At 30.0% G+C, this 23,192-nt stretch overlaps 1 protein-coding gene and 3 long non-coding RNA genes across 4 annotated transcripts; 2 read left to right on the plus strand and 2 right to left on the minus strand.

Annotated features, from left to right (window-relative positions):
* Positions 1–53: 53 nt before the first annotated feature.
* LOC148923474 (uncharacterized) lies at positions 54–866 on the plus strand. The gene is made up of 2 exons (XR_016132403.1): positions 54–94; positions 624–866. It is a non-coding gene; the product is annotated as an uncharacterized LOC148923474 (long non-coding RNA).
* Positions 867–6,290: 5,424 nt separating this feature from the next.
* Positions 6,291–7,300, minus strand: LOC148923475 (uncharacterized). Its single transcript, XR_016132379.1, has 2 exons — positions 7,024–7,300; positions 6,291–6,493 (listed from the first exon to the last, which is right to left on the minus strand). It is a non-coding gene; the product is annotated as an uncharacterized LOC148923475 (long non-coding RNA).
* A 6,398-nt stretch (positions 7,301–13,698) lies between these two features.
* On the minus strand, positions 13,699–14,681 carry LOC148923476 (uncharacterized). The gene is made up of 2 exons (XR_016132384.1): positions 14,405–14,681; positions 13,699–13,920 (listed from the first exon to the last, which is right to left on the minus strand). It is a non-coding gene; the product is annotated as an uncharacterized LOC148923476 (long non-coding RNA).
* Positions 14,682–19,812: 5,131 nt separating this feature from the next.
* On the plus strand, positions 19,813–22,927 carry LOC125206487 (putative wall-associated receptor kinase-like 16). Its single transcript, XM_048105737.1, has 4 exons — positions 19,813–20,205; positions 20,485–20,980; positions 21,078–21,239; positions 21,681–22,927. Exons 1-4 carry the CDS (start codon positions 19,813–19,815, stop codon positions 22,925–22,927), a joined length of 2,298 nt encoding a protein of 765 aa, XP_047961694.1.
* Positions 22,928–23,192: the final 265 nt, after the last annotated feature.

Genomic DNA, 23,192 nt, shown 5'->3' on the forward strand with positions numbered 1-23,192 from the left:
ATTAGCGTGTCATGCTTTTATTTTCAAAGGATAAATTGCTCGAGGGCAAGTGAGGGTCAAAGCGAACAATCGAATTGAAGAATAAGCATATCAGGTGGGCTTTCTTTATCCAGCACACTAGTGTGGATATAAATCAAATACTTGCGAAATTATGAAAAATCATCTTTTCTCAAAATGGAGCTATGATTTCTTTTCAAAATTTGTTTTCATGCCATAAATGTTTTGTTTTGATGAATGAGATTGAATGTCATTGATTCTCACAGATTGTCATGGAATGGATTATCATGGATTGTCATGGAATGAATTGTCATGGATTCTCACGGATTGTCATGGATTGTCATGGAATGGATTGTCATGGATTGTCATTGGATTGTCATGGATTGTCGTGTGACCGTTGGAGCGGCACTTGATTGGAATGAATGATGAATTATGAATGATTTAAAGAACTTAGTCTAGAGACGAACTTTTAGCTCACAAAAGAACTTAGTAAGCTCGGGCCTTTTAAGAAAAACCCACGTGTGTTACTGTGATGACTTGACAACTATATAGTGTATGTTTTGTTTTCGGCATGTGTCCACTGAGTACTCCTGTACTCAGCCCTGCATGTATTTATAAATGTGCAGGTTGAACGTCAAGAGGATGGAGTGATGATCGGAGTCGATGTTATCACGTTGATCTCTCAACGATTCGTGTCTTCATACACGAAGTCGTTTAGCAAGGACTTATTCCGCTGTGCTTTTGTGCTTTTAGAATTATAGAACCTCACCATCAACTCTGATTTATTTGAGGAGATGTCTATTCTGTTTTCAAGACCGTGTAATGAAATACTTGGCTTCTATGTTATCAATTGACTTGGCTTTGTGAAATTCTCAAATTCTAGTCCTTTTCTTTTCCCCGCTTCTTTAATCCCTCTTATTAGTTGCGGTTTACCCGCTTTCGCTATCCTTAGCAAAATGCGGTCGTGACACATAGTCGTTGGGTTAGATCTGCAGTGGGCCATGGCTTCTAGGCTTGGTTGAAAATAAAATGGGCCTTGGGTTTGGATTTCTATAGATGTGCTGTTGGGTTAGTTTAGGACTTATGAATAATTTATATACTCCGCTCGTTCCTTGTTAATTGAGGCATTTTTTTAAATAGAAATTAAAAATAGTGTGGCAAGTGAATGGTGAATAAAGTAAGAGAAATGAAAAGAGAATAAAATATAAAAAAATATTTTCTTCAAAATCTTTTTGATAATATTTTTTCTCACTCATGGAAATATATATTGTACAGAAGACATAACTAAATTTTGCATCTATATAAAAAATTTTAACTATAAATTTTCCTGAAATTTATAGTGAAACATGCATAATAACTTCATCGTGTTCCATAAATATAAGGATTTTGAAGACAACATAATTTTTAATGTGAAATTGATAAAGATTGAAAGAGCGAAAAAAAATAATTACATAAAAGGAAAATAGACTAATTTTAGTAGATTGAATTAAAATAGAAAAAAGATCGAAGACTAGTTTTATGAGATAAATCTAATATGTATATATAACTATAGGTTTGTGTTAAAATGATAACCCCTCTTAAAATGACACCGTGATACCGCTTATACAGCAATATTATAAACGCTACACAATAATATTACAAACACTACACAGCAATCTATAGATTGTTGTATAGTGTGTCGGATATTGCTGGACAAGAAATATTGCTGGATAAACACCAGCAAATTGCTGACCGTCTTTTTCCAGATTTTTTTTGCCACGTGGCAGCTTATTATTCGTCCACGTGTACATATGATTGGCTAGGAATAGTGGTATGATGTTATTTTAAGGGGTGGTGGCACCCTAACATGCCCCTATAACTATAATACAAAATAAACATAGTATCACAATTAAAATTTTGATGTCAAATAAAATAAAATGTAATAGACTTATAGAGTTATACTCCCTCCGTCCCGGCTATGATGACACATTGCTTAGCCGGCACGGGATTTAAGGAATTATTGGTTAAAGTGTTTAATTGGAGAGAGAGTAAGTGTGTGTAAGTATTAAAGTAGAGAAATAAAGAAAGATGAATATTTTAATAGGAGTGAGAAAAAGCGGTTGAGTGTATTAATTGAAGAGAGAAAGTTACTAAAAAAGGAAATGTGTCATCTTAGTTGGGACAAACTAAAAAGAAAAACGTGTCATCTTAAGTGGGACGGAGGGAGTAGTAATTCTTTCAATTTTCCGTTCATTTCATGATATTGGAAAAAGAAGCACAAGGCCCACACATTGACAAACCCACCAACTTTCGCCAAATCCGCAAAATATTACTTCCTTCGTCTCACTTAAGATACATGTTTTCCTTTTTAGTTTATCCCAACTAAGACATATTTATATTTTTGGAAACTTTATCTCTCCAATTAATACTCCCACTTTTCTCACTCTTATTAAAACAAAATGACAAATATTGAGGATAGCATCATAACAATATATGCATCGGCAAATTGCTAGAAAAATTATAAAATTTAATCAAATTATGTTTCATCCCAGTATTTTAAAAATTAGGAAGAAAAAATACAAAATTTGTCATTGTTCGCAATTATTTCACGACCAAAAAATAGGTTGCCTACACGTGATGCTTTCAATCAACTGACTTTATACATAATGGCATCTTCTAATTCACCGGCAGTGATGACTATATATAATCTCTCACCAGCCATGTCAGATATTCCATCCGTCCCATAAAAATAAACTATTTTTGACATTTTGGTGTGTCCATTAAAATTATATCAAAATTATAAATTAGATAACTTTTCTCTTTATAATAATATGGACTCCACTATTTTTTTTCTCTTTATAATAATGTGAACTATTATTTCAGAAGTATTACCTATTTGTGTGGTACAAGTGAAGTATACAATTTAACCAAAATATTTCCATAGGTGATAATTGTGAAAATGTATTCACCATTTACAGTTTTTTCCATTGACTTTTAAAGTATTAGGCGGTCCAAACTTTATGATTTTTTTCTGATAATTTGCACAATATAAAAGCGAAAAATAGACTTTTTTTACTTATGATAAAAATAAATTTACTTTAGGAACGGAACGAGTAAATGTCATTTAAATAACAAGAGCATACCATCATCAAATTTGGCACATAGATCAATTTTCACAACCAAAATTGCAGAATATTGTTTCTTTTGATTGATAGCTTCCTGCTTTTATTTGTTAATATATACTCCATCTTTAACTTTTGAAATAAGTGTGATTAAATATGGCTATAATTTTAAAGTCTTGTTCAAATATTTATTAAAGATTCATTACGACTGGATCGATCATTATTTAAGAATCAATATTAATTAATAGTTGAGTTAGTTTAGGGCTTATGAATAATTTACTCTACATTCATCACTTCATTTTTATCGTTACGAAGCTCAAAGAAATAGCAGACTACTTAATCATATCAATATTCTACAGATCAACTAAATATTTCTTGCAAAATATTTTTAACAGTAACATCTCTTTTCTTCCTATGGATATAAATTATACATAAACTGATAAACATGATTAATTAATTTTGCATTTATATAAAAATAAATTAACAATTATTTTCTTATAAAATTTATATTAAACCATGCATAAATAAAACTATGTGAGATTAAGTTCTCAATCCAAATGTTATTATATATGAGAACTAATAAAACGGAGCAAAGATATCACAGCCAAATCGTTGATAGCTCTCTAATTCTTCTCATTTATCTAATTTTCTTTAATTTCTTGGGAGTGGTGGAGATGGAAATGGAGGTTGAGGAAAATAGCGGGCACATTTTCCTCTCTCGCAATTGGTCACAGATTCATCAACCTTCGTCACATCTGAAATATAATAAGATCAACTGAATTAGCATTATATACCTCTAATTCATTACTAAATATAAGCACAAACATTGAGGATAATAATATATAATAGGGTAAATTGTCGGAAAAATAATAAAAGTTGGTTAAATTCTGACCCGCGATTCCTGAAATTTTAAAATTTAAATGAAAAATATAAAGTTTAAATTTCTTTGTAATTATCCTACACCGAAACAATTTGCTCCCTTATATGTATATGTTGTTGATATGTTTCGTTAAAACAACTCGTACTATTTTCTTTAAGGATAAATTACATCATATAGCTCAATGGTGGCAACATCCACGTATGGTTTCTCTACAATTAACACCAGACACTAGTTCAATTATAAAATTCAAACCCTGTGACTTTTTCTTAGTGGTTTTTGTATCATGGGACATACCAAACTTCGTGATTTGTTTTGGAATTTTTTCTGAGACAATAAAAAAAAAGGACTACAGTCTACAAGAATATATGTATGTACAAGATGCTAGTATTGATTAAGTGGTACATACATCACCAAATTTCATACATTGATCCTGTGCACAAAATAAATTGCAGGCCTGGTCTGAAGGATCACTACAAACATCAATACAAGCACCACAATTGTAGCTTTGCTTTGATGCATAATGAATAAATTGTGATATTCTTTTTGTAAATATTTAGTGTTCGATTGGTGATTTGTATAGGCTTATTTTCTTCATTTATATAGAGGTAAAAATAAGGTGCATTTATGTTAAAATGTTATGATTGGGATGGATAGGAGTGAATTTAATAAAAACTACTTAACTATAGTTGGGATGTATACGAATCATAAATTAGTAAATTTGTTATTAGAACTAAGTTTGCATTGAATGAAAAGGTAGGATCAAAGAAAGTCTAACTGCAAATTAAAATAATTTATTATCGATCAATCACCCTGAAGTCTCACCCTCGATATTAATATAAAATGAGTGGATTAACCAAGACCATTGATTATTATGGTTATTTTAAGTGGTTAAAGAAATATTATGTAATGATGGGATTTGTGATTAATTTACAGGGATATTTGAGGAAATTTAGAGGATACAAAATATAGGAAGTGATTCATTAATTAATACATCCGCTTTAACTAGAAATTATTTTTACCTAATATCTCAATTCAACCATATATAAGGTGTTATCATAAACTTATATTGAGAGTATTCAGAAATATCTAATTACTAGGAAAAATAATGTTGCAAGAATATATTTGTACATAATACAAGCATGATTTGATTCGAGATTAAATTTGGATCGTACATTTACAGATTTATTGGTCAAAGACTCATTGTCACTTGGATAGTTAGTTGGGTTAGATCTGCAGTGGGTCATGGCTTCTGGGCTTGGTTGAAAATAAAATGGGCCTTGAGTTTGGATTTCTGTAGATGTGTTATTGGGTTAGTTTAAGGCTTATGGATAATTTATATACTATGTATATTATTTTATAAAATAAATATTTTCTTCAAAATCTTTTTACGTAAAATTTTTTCTCCCTCATGGAAATATATATTGTATAGAAGATATAACTGAATTTTGCGTCTATATAAAATTTTTTTAGTGAAGCATGCATACTAACTTAATCTTGCTTCATAATTCATAAATTTAAGGACTTTGAGGACAACCTAATTTTTAATGTGAAATAGATAAAGATTGAGATAGACAAAAAGTGATTGAATTGCTATTAGCGGAGAATGTTGCTCAATTCATAAGAGAGAAAAACTTACATAAAATGAAAATAAACTAATTTTTATAGAATGAACTGAAATAGAAAAAGAAGACTAGTTTTATGAGATAAATATAGTATGATAAAAAATAATTTACTTTAGGAACTGAACGAGTAAAACTACATATAAATAACAAGAACATACCATTATCAAATTTGGCACATAGATCAATTTTCACAACCAGAATTGCTGAATATTGTTTCTTTTGATTGATAAATAACTTCTTTTTATTTGTCAATATATTGTAGTATATATCTTTAACTCTTAAAATGAGTGTGATTAACTATTTATTGAAAGATTCATTATGACTGGATCGATCATCATTTCTCACTTTAATTCATTATTTACTAATCAAGATTAATTAATAGTTGTGTTAGATCTGCATTTGGGTTAGTTTGAGTCTTATGAATAATTACTCTACATTCATCACTTCATTTTATCGTTATGAAGCTCAAAGAATTAGCAGACTGCTTAATCATATCAATATTCTACAGATCAATTAAATATTTCTTGCAAAATATTTTTAAGAGTAACATTTCTTTTCTCCCTATTGATATAAACTATCCATAAACTGATAAACATAATTAAATTTTGCATCTAAATAAAAATAAATTAATAATTATTTCCTTATGAAATTTATGTTAAATCATGCATAATATAAAACTACGTGAGATCAAGTTCGCAATCCAAATGATATTATATATGGGAATTAATAAAAAGGAACAAAAATATCACATCCATACTGTTGATAGCTCTCTAATTCTTTTTATTTATCTAATTTTCTTTAATTTCTTGGGAGTGGAGATGGAGGTGGAGGAGTAAAGCGGCCACATTCTCCTGTCTCGCAATTGTTCACACATTCATCAACCTTCGTCACATCTGAAATATAATAAGATCAACTGAATTAGTATAATATACCTTCAATTCAACTAAATATAAGCACAAACATTGAGGATAATAATATATAATAGGGTAAATTGCAGAAAATATAATAAAATTGCAGAAAATATAAGCATAAAGTTTAAATTTGTTTGTAATTATCCTACACTGCAACAATCTACTCCCCTATATGTATATGTTGTTAGATATGTTTCATCAAAACAACTCGAACAATTTTTTTAAGAATAAATTTCATCATGTAGCTAGCTCAATGGTGATAACATCCACATATGACTTCTCTACACTTAAAACCAAACACTAGTTCAATAATAAAATTCCACGTGAGATGAATGCGAAAATTCCAAACCCTATGATTTTTTTGACTAGTTTTTTATCATGGGACATCCAAACTTCGTGATTTGTTTTGAAATTTTTTCGAGACAATAAAAAAAATGACTGCAGTTAAGGGATGGACAGTAGCAAGAACATATGTATGTACAAGATGCTAGTATTAATTAAGTGGTACATACCATCACCAAATTTGACACAATGATTCACTGCACAATAGACATAGCAGCCCTCGCCTTCAGGATCGTGCCTTTCATGAGCGACACATACCATTAAACATGTTCTAAGACATTCAGCATGATCTGTTGGTGAAGCACAATTAGGAATACATCGGGAAAAGCATCTCTTGAAGCTAGGTGTTGCACTTGCTTGCCCTGCAAATACTAACATCAAAACAAGCACCACAATTGTAGCTTTGCTTTGATACATAATGAATAAATTGTGATATTCTTTTGTAAATATTTAGTGTTGGATTGATGATTTGTATAGGCTTATTTCCTTCATTTATATAGAGGTAAAAATAAGGTGCGTTTATGTTGAAAAGTTACGATTGACTTGTATAGATTGGGAGGGATAGGAGTGAATTTAATAAAAGCTACTTAACTATAGTTGGAATGTATACGAATCAATTTATTATTAGTAAATTTGTTGTTAGAACTAATTTTGCATTGAATGAAAAGGTAGGATCAAAGAAAGTCTAACTGCAAATTAAAATAATTTATTATCAATCACCCTGAAGTCTCATCCTCTTAATATAAAATGTGTTGATTAACCAAGACCATTGATAGTTATGGTTGTTTGAAGTGGTTAAAGGAGTCTTATGTAATGATGGGATTTGTGATTAATTTGTATGGATATTTGAGGAAATTAGTGGATACAAAATATAGGATGTGATTCATTAATTAATACATCCGCTTTAATTAGAAATTATTTTTTACCTAATATCTCAATTCAACCATAAGGTGTTATCATAAACTTATATTGAGAGATTTTGGAATAGGGAAAAGATAAATTAACAAAAATTGTGTATACAAAATACCCTTTAATTTAGTTCTATATTTTAGGATATAATTTTATGACTAATTTATCCTTATTTAATGTTCGTTATTTTTAACTATTAGTTTAGAAACATATCATTGATTTAGATTATGACTTGTTTATGGTAATACTAATTAACACACTACATAATTAAAGTACTATATTTAATCATAAAATAATTCCTAGTAGTACTATATAATTTAATATAGTACCATATTTTTTTTGAAAGAAATTCATATTTGATCATTTTATACGTTAGTATCTAGTTTTTTTGTCATTTATATTATTTTTTCATAACTTGTTTGATTTTTTTACAAAAATTTATTTCAAATTATCATACGATATAAATCATCAAATGTTGTGAAAGTAAAATAATTTAATATATGGAAAAAATAAATTAAAATAGTAAAGCATTTTTATATTTGATACGTGGACTACATGAGAAAATATTATAGCCATAATGGTTTAACATTTCTTGCAATATCTTTTTATTTTTGTGTTATTTTCCATCAATGCTATTTTTCCTTAGCTTGTTCCCTTTTTCATTATATATCCAAAAGCAGATATATGAATGCTATTTATTTTAATTTACTTTTAGCTATGAGTATTTTTATATTAAGGAAATATTAATTATTATTTCTTTCTTAATTAACATGAAGGGTGTTTGTAGTAGAAATTAAATACATATACAAGTAGTTGCATTTATTTATAATTTTTGGAATCATTCAATCATGAAATATTTCGATTCAAATTATTTTTTTAACTTATTTTTTAATATTATATCAATTTTAATTTCATTGCATGATTTTTTATATTCTGGATGTAGCGAATAAAATGAAATCGACTTAATGATAATTAATTTGTTGAATGACCGTACTCATAAGTTAAGTACATATTCTTGTATTTTTATAGTTTACAGTTTTTATTGTAGTCATTTTATAATTTACAATTTTTCGATGTGACTGACTAACGTAGCTTTAATGTATTTTTTAAGTAGTACATATTGAATTTATTTATGTTCCATGGTTTTTAAATAACGTTGAGTCATGAGAAAATTGAATTAATGATTATCGATTAGATGTGTGATAATAAAAATTAAATATATATACATGTAGTCACTTTTTAGAATTACTCAATAATAAATTAGTTGAATGAGAATGACTATTATTATTTCAATTTAATATTTATTATTATTATTATTATTATTATTATTATTATTATTATAATATAAGTAAACCGATTTAATTATCATTAAATGGTTGGATGATAGTACAAGAAATTAAGTAGTATATATATACTGCAGTTATTTTTATAATTTACAATTTAAGAGTTATTCGATTTGAATGATTTTATCATTTTAATTTATTTGATACTATTACATGTCAATTAGTTGGATGACAATACTAAATCAAACTATATACATGTAGTCATTTTTATAATTTATAATTATTCAAATTATTTAATACTAATATAGTTGAATGTGAATGGATATTATCGTTTTAATCAATTTTATAGTACACAAAAAACCGACATAATCACCATTAATTAGTTGGATGGGAGTACTAAGAAATTAAATATATATTACATATATAGTCATTTTTATAATTTACCGTTTTAAAATAGTTGAACAATAAAATAGTTGGATGTGAATGACTTTGTTATTATTTTATAACAAATTTAATTTTGTTTCATGGTTTTTGAGTTAAGATATTAAATATACAAAAAAATTGATTTAATCATCATAAGTAGTTTTATGATAATGTTAAGAAATTAGGTAAATATACATGTGGTTGTTTTATAATTTATTAACTTTAAAATTTACTAATAGAGTATTAATATAGTTGGATACGAGTGACTGTTATTTGTTAATATTTAGTTTTTACTATTTTATATTCATTTCATAATTTCGAGTAAAGATATACAAGACTCAAAGAAATCGATGTGATGATATTTAATTAGTTGGATGAGATACTAATTAATTAAGTATACTTACAAATAGCTATTATTATAATTTATTTATTTTTTATTACACAATGAAATAGTTTGTTTTGAATAACTATTATTTATTTTTTATTACTGATTAATAAAAATAATAATTTTCAACTAGTTGGATGGTAATGCTAAAAATTAAAATAATAGTAATATTTAATTAGTTGGATGACAATAATAAAATTTTAAATGCATTATGTGACTTTTTTTAATGACTACTAACATTTTATATGTAAATTTATTATTAGATTTTATTGCATAAGGTATTTGAGTGTTGAGAAAATAGAAGAAATTTAATATTCTTCAAATGCTTACCCAATATTTATAAAAATGTATGGTGAAGAATGTGATAAATTTATCTTTTTAGTTTTAATTTAGCTATAATTATGTAGCTTTATGATAGAATGGATTATCTTTCCTAAATGTGCAGTTATTAAACTTAGAAACTTAATCTTCCCTAAATAGTTATAAAAGGGTAAATATGTAATGTGAAATCATTGTGAATGTAAAATATCTAAAATATCCAATTTTGTATATACAATGTTTGTTAATTTATCACTACTCTTTGGAATATGGATTTCAATTTGTTGACCTTTCAAAATTTGGGATTAAATTCGTCAACTTTTCAAAGAATTTTTTCTGAATAAGGAAATTTTGCTTTTTTATATTGTTTCTCTTTCTTTTTTCTTATTATTTTTTTTCCCCAACATTTATCAACTTACCAAACCATCCATCCCAATCTTAATACACTATCGTGTTATTCGCAGGCTAATAAACTGCAAAATGGTAATGCCATCACCCAATTTGGAAGATAAAGATTAGACACAACACTCATCGGCTAACATAATATAATTGCTTATAGGTAACAACTACAGTCACTATTGACTTTGATCTTCTATGTAAAGTGTAAATGCTTGTGCTGTAGGAACAATTACTCTGAATTTTAATTTACAAATTTCTATTGACTTTCAGAATTTGATTTCAAATTTGAAATGGATACTTTGGTCAATTGATAAATGTTAGGAAGGAAATAATAAGAAAAAAAGAGAAAAAAGATTAAAAAAAAAAAAATTCTTATTCTGAAAAATTCACATGATTCGATCCCATATTTTGAAAGGTCAGTGAATTTAGTTCCAAATTTCGAAATGTCAACTAATTGAGACCCATATTCAGAAATATCTCATTATTTTTTATCTAGGCAAAATAATCTTGCAATAATATATTGGTACATAACATAAGTATGATTTTATTCGAAATTAAATTTGGATCATACATTTATAGGTTTATCCGTCAAGACTCATAGTAAGTTCGGTTAGATCTGCAGTGGGTCATTGTTCTGGGCTTGGTTGAAAATAAAATGGGCCTTGGGTTTGGATTTTTATAGATGTGTTGTTGGGTTAGTTCAAGGCTTGTGAATAATTTATATACTATGTATAATAGTATTATTTTATAAAACAAATATTTTCTTCAAAACCTTTTTAATAACATTTTATCTCCTTCATGGAAATATATATTGTACAGAAGACATAACTGAATTTTGTGTCTATATAAAAAATGTTAACTGTAATATTTTCTAAAATATTTTTAGTGAAGCATGCATAATAACTTCATCTTGCTTCATAAATATAACTTTATATAAGGACGTTTAGGACAATATAATTTTTAATGTGAAATTAATAAAGAAAAATTTGACTAGAATGTTGTTGATGGAGATAAGAAAGAAAAACTTACACAAAATGAAAGTAGACTAATTTTATAAAATGAATTAAATTAAAGTTGTATAAATTTCCGTGCTGCCTAAGGAATGGGTCATCTTCCTTGGGACAGAGGGAGTACTAGTTTTATGAGATAAATTTAGTACATATATAACTATAATACAGAAGAAACATAAGATATCACAGTTAAAATTTTGATGGCAAATAATTAAAATAAAATGTTATAGACTTGTAGCTCTATTATTCTTCCAATTTTTCGTTAATTTTCATAAGATTGGAAGAGAAGCGCCACATTTTTAAGTCGCACAAGGCTCGCACACTGATACACCCACCAACTTTCGTCACATTCGCAAAATATTAATATAAGATTAACTGAATTAGGATAATGTATTTTCTTATCAAAATAAAATGACAAATGTTGAGGATTACATCGTAACAATATATGCATTGACAAATTGCTAGAAATATTATAAAATTTAATCAAATTCTATTTCATTCAGGTATTTTTAAAATTAGGGAGAAAAAACACAAAATTTGTCATTGTTTGCATTATTTAACGACCGAATAAATAGGTTTCCTACACATGACGTTTTTCAATCAAACGACTTTATACATAATGACATCTTCTAATTCACCGACGGTGATGTCTATGTATAATCATTCACCAGCCATATCAGATATTCCATTTGTCCTATAAAACTAAAATATTTTTGTCAATTCTGCATGTCCATTAAAATTAGATTACAACTGTAAATTAGATAACTTTTCTCTTTATAACAAGGACCCCACTATTTTTCTCTTTTCTATCTTATTTTGACAATTGCATATTAAACTCTTGCATTTCAAAACTATCTATTTTTATGGGACAAGTGAACTACTCCCTCCGTTCCATAGTAGTAGAGTCATTTCATTTTGCGCACTCGTATTGAAAAAATAATTATAAATAGTTAAAATTAGCAAAAAGTAAAGTAAGAGAGAGAATATTGTAGATAAGACTCTTTTCTACATTATTATCTCTCTTGCTTTATTCTCTCTCCACTTTAAGGACTCGTTTGATAAAAAAGATGAGATATGAGAAGATATGTAAAACAAGATAAGAAATACGGGCTTCATGTCAAGATATGCAAAGATATGATTTTTTTCCGTTGTTGTTTGATAGAAAAGAAATTATCTAAATTTGTATTGTATATTAAATAACATGGCTTAACTTGACAAATTGGTGGGATACATAAACATGGTTAATGTTATAATTTTGGTAAGATTGGATAGGGCCCTTGTCTTATATTGGGCTTTGAGTTAAGTATAATTATGATATCAAACAATTAGAAATGCCCATATATAATTCATCTATCTTGGTATTACTAACTTATCAAACACGCCCTAACTATTTATTATTATTTTTCCAAAACGAGTGTAGAAAATGAAATGACTCTACTACTCTGGAAAAGAGGAAGTACAATTTAACCAAAATATTTCTGTGTGTGATAATTGCGAAAAAATATATATTCAACATTTATAGTTTTTTCCGTTGACTTTTAAAGTACAAGATAGTCCAAACTTCATAATTTTTTTGTAATTTGCACTACATAAAAATAGAAATAGACTATTTTTTTAGGACTTTATGATAAAAATGAATTTACTTTAGGAACCGGACGAGTAAAAGTAAATTTAAATAATAAGAGCATACCATCACCAAATTTGGCACATAGATCACTTTTCACAACCAAAATTGTAGAATATTGTTTCTTTTTTGAATGATACTCTCGAAATAAGTGTGATAACTTGTTCAAATATTTATTGAAAGATTCATTATGACTGGATCGGTCATTATTTCTCTCATTAATTCATTATTTAGTAATCAAGATTAATTAATAGTTGTGTTAGATCGCAGTAGGGTCTATTTTGGGCTTATGAATAATTTATTCTACACTCATCACTTCATTTTATCGTTACGAAGCTCAAAGAAATAGTAGACTACTTAATCATATCAATATTCTACAGATCACCTAAATATTTCTAGCAGAATATTATTAACAGTAACATCTTTTCTCCATAAGGATATAAATTATTCATAAACATGATTAAATTTTGCATCTATTAAAAATAAATTAACAATTATTTCCAATGAAATTTATATTAAACCATGCATAATATAAAACTATGGGAATTAATAAAAATTAAGAAAGATATCATAACTAAACTGATGATAGCTCTCTAATTCTTTTCATTTATCTAATTTTCTTTAATTTCTTGGGAGTGTAAATGGTGATGGAGGAGCAAAGCCGCCACATTTTACAGTCTCGCAATTGGTCACACATTCATCAACCTTCGTCACATCTGAAACATAATAAGATCAACTGAATTAGCATAATATACCTTCAATTCATTACTAAATATAATAGGGTAAATTGTTAGAAAAATAATACAATTTGATCAAATTTTGGCCCGTCTTGAATTTTAAAAATTTAATTGAAAAAACATGTTTATATGTCGTTGATATGTTTCATCAAAACTAACTTGTACTGTTTTCTTTAAGAATAAATTACGTCATGTAGCTCAACGGTGACAACATCCACGTATGGTTTCTCTACGATTAACACCAGACACTAGTTCAATAATAAAATTCCATGTGTGATGAATGCCAAAAATTCCAAACCCTATGATTTTTCTGACTGGTTTTTATATCAGGGGACATACCAAACTTTGTGGTTTGTTTTGAAATTTTTTTTGAGACATTTAAAAAATTACTGCAGTTAAGAGATGGACAATAGAAAGAACATATGTGTGTACAAGATGCTAGTATTAATTAAGTGGTACATACCATCACCAAATTTGGCACATTGATCCATTGCACAACCATAATTGCAGGCCTGGCTTGAAGAATCAGACTCTTTATTAAGGACACATTTGGCTAAACATTTTGCAACACAAACAGGTTTGTCTGGTTTAAAAACACAACCAAGAACACATTTGGCAAAGCATTCCTTGAAGCTAGTTATTGCACTTGCTTGCCCTGCAAATACTAACATCAATACAAGCACTACAATTGTAGCTTTGCTTTGATACATATTGAATAAATTGTGATATTCTTTTGTAAATATTTAGTCTTGGATTGATGATTTGCAAGGCTTATTTTCTTCATTTATATATAGGTGAAAATAAGGTGCATTTATGTTAAAAAGTTATGATTAATTTGTCTTGACTGGGATGGATAGGAGTGAATTTAATTACAACTACTTAATTATAGTTGGGATGTATACGAATCAATTTATTATTAGTAAATTTGTTATTAGAACTAATTTTGCATTGAATGAAAAGGTAGGATCAAAGAAGGTCTAACTACAAATTAAAATAATTTATTATCAATTACCCTGAAGTCTCACCTTCTTAATATGAAATGTGTGGATTAACCAAGACCATTGATTGTTATGGTTGTTTTAAGTGGTTAAATGAGTCTTATGTAATGATGAGATTTGTGATTAATTTCTAGGGAAATTTAGAGGTTACAATTCGATTAATTAATTATTACCTCCACTTTAATTAGAAATTATTTTTACCTAATATCTCAATTCAACCATAACGTGTTATCATAAACTTATATTTTGGCGAATTTCTCATAGTTTGATTTTCGCCTAAATTAAATTCGACGTCGAATAATTGTAGTGGACAAACTGGTTAACTAACAAATGAAATTACATTTATTTTCTCTAAAATGTGGCTAGTATTCCTTCCAAATTATGGTAAATTCAGTACAAGGCCTAGATTCGGTTTATCTAACCAATTTTAAATTTTTCGCAAAATTTCTTATTTCGTTTGAAGTTTGTAATTTTAAGGATCAATATCAATAAATTAAATCACAATAGCATGCAAACCATGTTTTTTATTTAGACACACTAATAAGTTTCGAACTTGAGATCTTTGTACCTAAAATTAGATTATTACAGAACATGTGAAATTTCATTATAATATTTTTCCTCTATACATATGAAGTCTCTACAAATCATTTGCCTATATATATGAAGCAACAATATTTGTCTCTATATCCATGAATGTTTCATTACTGTAATAAAATACTCATTCCGTTCTATATTGTTCGCAATTTTCTTTTTAAGTCATAAATTTGAGATTAATTTTTTATTGTAATTAAACTAGTAGTTTTACAATGAGAGATTACTTAATCCCTGATTTGTATGGGCTTATTTGCTTCATATATATATAGGACCGAAATATTGTAATGATATGTTTAGTCTTAGAATGATTATTATATAGGCTTACTGGCTTAATATATATAGAGGTAAAATATTACAATTTACGCTCAATCCTCTTATTTTAATTTTCCAAAAGTTAGGAATATTACAATTTTTCTTCTATATATATGAAGCAAACAAGCCTCTATAAATTATCAATCCAAAATTTGCCAAAGGATGGAGTATATCATTACACCGTGTTTGGATGGCTGTTTATTCGCTTTATACTAGTGGAGTATAATTTATAGACTATTGCATAAAGGATGAGGGCATATATATTTATTATCCGAAAGTAGAGGTTGTGTTCACATAAATAAACAAAAAAGGACTGCAAAACTGAAATTTGTGATTTTATATTCCGTGTTTAAATTTTATGTAATTGACCTGAATTTGATTAAATTTTAGTATAATTTAAATAATTATTATTCATAAGTTATAATCAACCTCTTGTTATCATTAATTAAAAAATTCGGACATCCAGATGCACTACTTTATTTATTTCCATCTTCCTAATAAACAAGTGCTACTTCTCTTTTAGTGTTCATAAATTATTGAAAAAACCACATTTTTTATATTAATAATAACAAATCTCGTACAATGCACTCCAAAGGGGCTACATATATAGTATTAAAAAAAATCTATTTATTCCCTCAAAACATTTATTAATAAAAAAAGCCAGATCGTTACAAAATATAGATCAATAAAACCTCAATAACAATTGTGACTATGGCGTCAACACAAAAAATGTGAAGAGTGTCTTCAAGGCTGCATCGACAATGTCGAGCAAACTTTTCTGCATTTTAACTTGCAAAGAGACATGATAAGTTTATCGATGCAGCCTTGAAGACAATCTTCACACTTATCTGCATTTGTAACAGAAATTATAATTAGGAAAGCTATCAACGTGACTGCAAACATACCTCCAAACCCTAATTTGCACTTCATCTCTAATTCGTGTTTTTGTATGTATAGAAATATTTTGGTTGGATTGTCACACTTGCGAAAATTGTTTCGAGGGCCGTTATTTATAGTGGTTAAAAATCTATAATATTGAATTTTTAAATATTTAATAGTGGGTGTCGTACATTGCAAATGTTCATGCAATCGAGAACTTTTATAATTACAATTGACTAATAGTAGTAGTTCACTTTAAAAGATGTATAGGGATGGTTAGGTGGAAACTTTACTTTATAGTAATTAGTAATCTATTTATACAATTGTACGTGCTTCATTTTTAATAATGTTACTTTATGCATATAATTTTTTGTTGATTATAATAATTTATATTTAGTACTAATCTAGATATTAACGCTTAAGACCAATGGTCCAAATAAAAAGAAAGAACCAATGGTTCAAAATGATTTCTTTTTAACTTACCAAAAAGGATTACTAAATCATGGAGTATATTGCTAATTGAATGTGGCTATAAAAAATGGAAAAAGGTTTGCGTAGTTTTTGTTCTTGCTTTTAGATGTGAATGAAATGAGCAATGGCGGCAAGTGGTTTTATTGAAAATGTTCAAAATTAGTTTTTCAAATTTTTTTAAGGATATCAAATTATTGAAGATTGGAGGATTAGGAAGAGCTTAAATTGGAAACTCGAGTTTGGGTTTAGGGTTTTCGCTAGAGAACCAAAGACTCAATCAATAATTATAGAGTTAGGAAAAGATAATTTATTACTAAACAAACAAATCGGATCGAATCAAATACACAAAACTACGGAAATAAATTACAGAAAATCACTAAATATTAGTAACATGTAAATTCTCTAACTCACGTCTTACATAAATAAGTAATCAACCAATCATTCAATTGCAAATGAAATAGCCATATATTCTAATGGAAAATAAATTGATGATTCCTGCTTAAAATGGAAGCAGGAATATTCAAAGTAACCACATAGTATAGAATGACACTTACTTCAAAAAAACCACAAGTATAAGGTAGCCCCGAGCAATAGCTGATTCAGGTGGAGTCGGATTGCACTACTAGTCTGTTTGGGCTTAAAAACTTGACTAATCCCAGTGTCTGGAAGCCCTACAAATGTGATTTCAAATATTCTATATTTTAGATCTAATTACAGTTGAACAAAAAACAAATTTATTACAGAATACATAAAACTTGTTGATATTTCATATTTCTAGTATTTATGATCGATAACAATAATTTTTCACAATTTTTCCATAATGATCAAAATCAAAACTAATGTAGCACAAAATCACAACGTTTTGGATATATCAGTGCCGTTTTAATCAACACTATTTTGCCCAATTAAATCAACACTGCTTTATCTAAAACAAGATCGTTTTGTTGTCACGTGTTATTTGACTTTGTCATATTGTTTTCGAGCCCATCGTTGTGAGATAACTGCAAGTAGTACCAAACAATAAAAGTTCTGATTAAAATGATAATTATTCTAAATTATAAACATACCAACAATTAAAATAATAAAAAAACGAAACGAGAAAGGGAAAGGGAAAGGGATAAACCTGAACCAAACATAGAAGGAATGCACTTTTGTGCATTACATTTAATTTCACAGGGTTTACTAATTAGCTTATCTTTGCAGTGATCTTGACACTTTGAATGACACGATTTTTCTGCTAAAATTTGTGCAGACATTGCTAAAATAATGACTGTTATGAATAAAAGCTTTGAAGATATCTGCTCCATTTTTTTTGATTAATTTTTTCTTTTCTGTTTCTGATGATTTGTTTGTCCAAACACTATATATAGAATTATATGTATTAGAAAAATCTCGCAAGAAAAATCCAGTTATTAAATTATTTTAACTAGATAATTTTATTACTAAAATTACTCCAACGATTTACAATAATATTCGAAATGCAGGCCAAAATATCTAATAAATCTTAGATTTTCACAATAACATATCACGTCGGACATCCAATCAGTTTAATATACGATCACATTTAGTTCTTATATTATCATTATAAAATCTCTCTGCTAAATATTGCCACTATTATATTGATCAAATTATTATATATATTATATAAAATCCAATTCTAAAATAAACGATTAAAAAATAAAAAGAAAAGGAATGGACCAAGACATTGGACCGTAGCTGATTTAATTAGTAATCTCTATTAGAAAATGATTTTTATAATTTGATAGTAAATTAATACGGTTTTTATATAGATTGAAGCCCATTAATCTCAGCCCGGTGGAAGGTGGGCTTGGGTGCTTGCAGTTAAGAAGCTTCCAGAAAATATTTAAAATCGAATTTCGTAAACAGCCATTCAAATTTTGAAACATGCTCCATAAACTAAAAATGAGCCTAAAATTCATGATTTTAGCAGTAAACGACCTAGAATAAAAACACTATAAAATCTCTTAAAATTTGTGAAGCCACTAAATTCCATAAGAAACCAGCGATCCACTTATATATCATGTTCACTAGAATTTTGTCTGACTATATACAAGACCTTTTCAAACTAAATTAGTTGAATTGGAACATAATCTAGTATATAAAATATTCATATAAATATACATCATTTAATTATTAATCGTACCATGAATTGCCTGCAGTGGGTGATGATTAATTTACTTAGCCGTTTCTTCCTTGTTTTATATTTACACAGCCACCTACTTCTTCACAATCACTCAAACCAACATTTTGGTAAATAAAAGTCCCTATGTATGAATTTTAAAAAATTGTAAAGAAAAGTTATTGAAAATATAGTAGTAAAATATGGATCTTATTTTTATAAATTAGTTTTATAATAAAATACAAATAAAAAAAATTAGTAAAATCTGAAATCTATTACCTATTATAAAATATTTCAACTGAGACTCCTAAAATTGAACACTAAAAGATGATAAACCAAAACTCTTAAAGTGAAAGGAGAGAGTTCTTAAAAAAAAAAAAAATTAAACTACTATGTCTATATATAACTCTCACATAGTACTACACTATGGAACATCTATTCTATCGAATATGCAATGACATAAACAATTAAAGAACAATGTCTCTCCAACTCCTTCTAATCTTGTTATATTCCCTCGTTTCTCCGACCACCGCCGCAAAATTATCCGACTTCACCCGAACCAAACCCGGCTGTCCAGGGAGATGTGGGGCCACCAAAGTCCCGTACCCTTTCGGCATCGGCTCAAACTGCTCCATCGACATACCGGGTTTCTCCTTCTACTGCAACACCACTGCTAAACCCCACGAACTCCTCCTCCGCCTCTCTGACCTCAACCACCGCATCGTCGACATCACCAGAACCTCGATCCGGATCAAGAACCCCATCTACACCTCCCGCTGCACGAAAGACCGCTTCGCCCCCACCAACCTCACCACCATCAACTTCACCGGATCCCCTTACACCATGTCGAATCTCAACTTCGTTACACAGGTCTGAAAGATATATTGGACTAGATTGAGATATAAATTGCGCTTTAATTTTAATTTTAATTAATTAATGCAGACAAACGCACATTCTCACCTTGTGTTCTTTTGTCTGCATTAATTAATTTAATTAAAATTTTGTTAATGAATGCAGACAAACATACTAGTATCTCTTCTTATGCCCTTTCACCTGCATTAATTAATTAAACAATTTGATTAATTAATGCAGGCAAAAGAGCACAAAAAAGTGTGCAATTAATATATCTTTTCGATTTTCGTGACGCAGGTCGGCTGCACGGATCTTACCGTGCTCGAGGGCAGTGTCGTGTCGGGGGAGAATTTCGTTAGCGGCTGCGTCACATTCTGCTCCTCCACCAACTTCTCCTCGGGCACGGCTGCCAACAGCTCCTGCCCGGGGAACGCCTGCTGCCAGGTCCGGATCCCGGAGGGGACCGTGTACCTCAACGTGTCCGTCTCCGGGGTCGCCAACAAGTGGGAGAACACCAAGGATGTACGCTGCAGGTACTCGTTTCTCGGGGAGATAGACAACGCCACGGTCCGCGCCGTTTCCGCGCTCTACGAGCCCGACAAGCCTCGGTGGAGCTTCATGAAGGCGCGGAACGTCATCCTCGACTGGAGGATCGGGACGGGCCGCTGCAGCCGCGACGCCGTGTGCCTTAATAACAGCAGCTGTGTCAATGCAAGTAGTGCAATTGGAGGATATCGTTGCAAATGCCTTAAAGGGTATAACGGTAATCCTTACCTTGCTCCTGGCTGCCAAGGTACATATACAAAATTACTAAATTCGTTGTGTAATTTATGACTTAGGTACTAAAAATAAAATTTTAGAATAATTTGATCACTCTCGTACTTAATTAGATATTGACGAGTGCGAAAAAAATCCATGCCATGTGACCGGAATTTGCACCAATAAGCCCGGAGGCTATACGTGCGGATGCCCGGCCGGCTATCTTGGTCACGGATGGAAAAAAACCAGTGGTTGTCTTGCCGTCACGCCGAAGCTCAGCAAATTATCAATAGGTACAGTATTATTTTTTGGCGATATTTTATCGAATGTGCACATGTACTATCGGATGTCAAACACAACATCACCAGAATTTTTTTTGCGGAATACTTTTAAACAAATCCAAACTTCATAAATTTTCTACTATATTAAAGTTGTGAAACAAATCAGAATTTGACTAAATTGCTATCGATAAACTTTCTCTTTTTATGGTTGACTGATTCTTACTACTATGAATTATGAAAAGGTCAAAACTCAAACTATTAAATTAGTTACTAACTCTCTTGTGTAGAATATTGATTATTCTTGTTGCTTTATATGTTGTGGCGTTACCATGCATTTCATAGATGCTATTGTCTTTTATTGATGCAAGCCGGCCTATAATTATTCCTGATATTATTAATTGAAATTTTATATAAATCCAAGATTTTGGCTTATGTGTGTTAGTTTATTACAAGGTTTGATATCTGGGATGAGTATCACAACGTTGCTATCAGCCTCATTTCTATTGACCAAGTTCATGAAAAAGAGAAAAAACAGAAAACAAAGAGACAACTTCTTCAAGAAAAATGGTGGTCTCTTACTGAAGCAACAAACTTCAGTCAACGATGGCATCCTCGGAAAGCTACGAGTTTTCATGGCCAAGGAGTTGGAGAAAGCCACCGATCGGTTCAATGAGAGCCGGATCCTTGGCCGGGGCGGACAAGGCACGGTCTACAAAGGAATGTTATCCGACGGCCAGATAGTGGCGGTCAAGAGATCACAACTCGTTGAGGAACACGAGTCCATGCACGTCGTGGAGCAGTTTATCAACGAGGTCGTGATACTGTCACAGATCAATCACAGGAACGTGGTCAGATTATTGGGGTGTTGTCTGGAGACCGAAGTCCCTCTTCTCGTGTACGAGTACGTGCACAATGGCACGCTTTATCACCTCATACACGATGACAAGAACACCGAGTCTATGTTCCTGTGGAACATGCGTTTGAAAATCGCAGCAGATATAGCAGGGGCAGTGGCGTACTTACATTCGGCCACCGCACTGCCCATCTTTCACAGGGACATCAAGTCTACTAATATACTGTTGGACGAGAAATACGCCGCCAAGGTGTCGGATTTCGGGACATCCAAGTCGATCCCGGTGGACCGGACCCACCTAACTACCAATGTGAATGGAACCTTTGGGTACATTGACCCAGAGTATTTCCAGTCAAACCAGTTCACTGAAAAGAGCGATGTTTATAGTTTTGGCGTCGTTCTGGTCGAGCTTTTGACCGGGTTGAAGCCGATAATATCTTCCCCCGGGACAGAGGAAGAGCAAAAAAGCCTAGTTTTGCGTTTCTTGCTATCGATGAGTGAGAACAAACTAGACTCGATATTAGACGAACGAATGGGGTCGGGCGAAGGGGACAAGGAGTCAATAGCCGCGGTAGCGAAGCTTGCGCAAAGATGCTTGAATTTGAATGGTAAGAACCGGCCATATATGAAAGAAGTAGCCATGGAATTGGATACTCTCAGATTTGCTCAAATTGGAATAACTACAATAAATAGAAAGCCGGCTGAAGAATCTTCATCAGCTAAAGAAGGAACATTGATTCTGTCGATAGATGATCAAAACTATGTTTGGACAAATGGATTTGATTTTCCGACAAACTCGTTTCCAGATTCTTTTCCTATCATGTTTGAGAAGGAACTTAAGCGATAAGCCTAATTATTTATTGCCAATTTTTTTTATTTGTAATTTCTAGATTGTTAGTTTAGTAACTTTAGTTTGATTTTTTTTTTATAATTCTTGTATATAGGAGTTTAGGTTCAATCCTGCCCACATGTAGGTCCGAATATAGGTGGGGTCAAGTGAGGTTGACCAATCCCACCATCGGTCCACGAGTGTCATTGAAATCCGGCAGGGTTGACTGAGCCCACTAACAGATCATAAATTAAAACGTACTACCTCCGTTCCCCAAATTTTG

Source organism: Salvia hispanica, chromosome 6, assembly GCF_029641045.1.
Source record: "Salvia hispanica isolate PSC_SH4W2 chromosome 6, Shi_PSC_v1, whole genome shotgun sequence".
NCBI classification, from domain to species: Eukaryota; Viridiplantae; Streptophyta; class Magnoliopsida; order Lamiales; family Lamiaceae; genus Salvia; species Salvia hispanica.

Coding starts and splice junctions, on each gene's coding strand:
- LOC125206487 (XM_048105737.1), top strand. CDS start 19,813: ATGTCTCTCCAACTCCTTCTAATCTTGTTATATTCCCTCGTTTCTCCG. Junction 20,206..20,484: donor ATCTCAACTTCGTTACACAG/GTCTGAAAGATA, acceptor TTCGTGACGCAG/GTCGGCTGCACGGATCTTAC. Junction 20,981..21,077: donor CCTTGCTCCTGGCTGCCAAG/GTACATATACAA, acceptor GTACTTAATTAG/ATATTGACGAGTGCGAAAAA.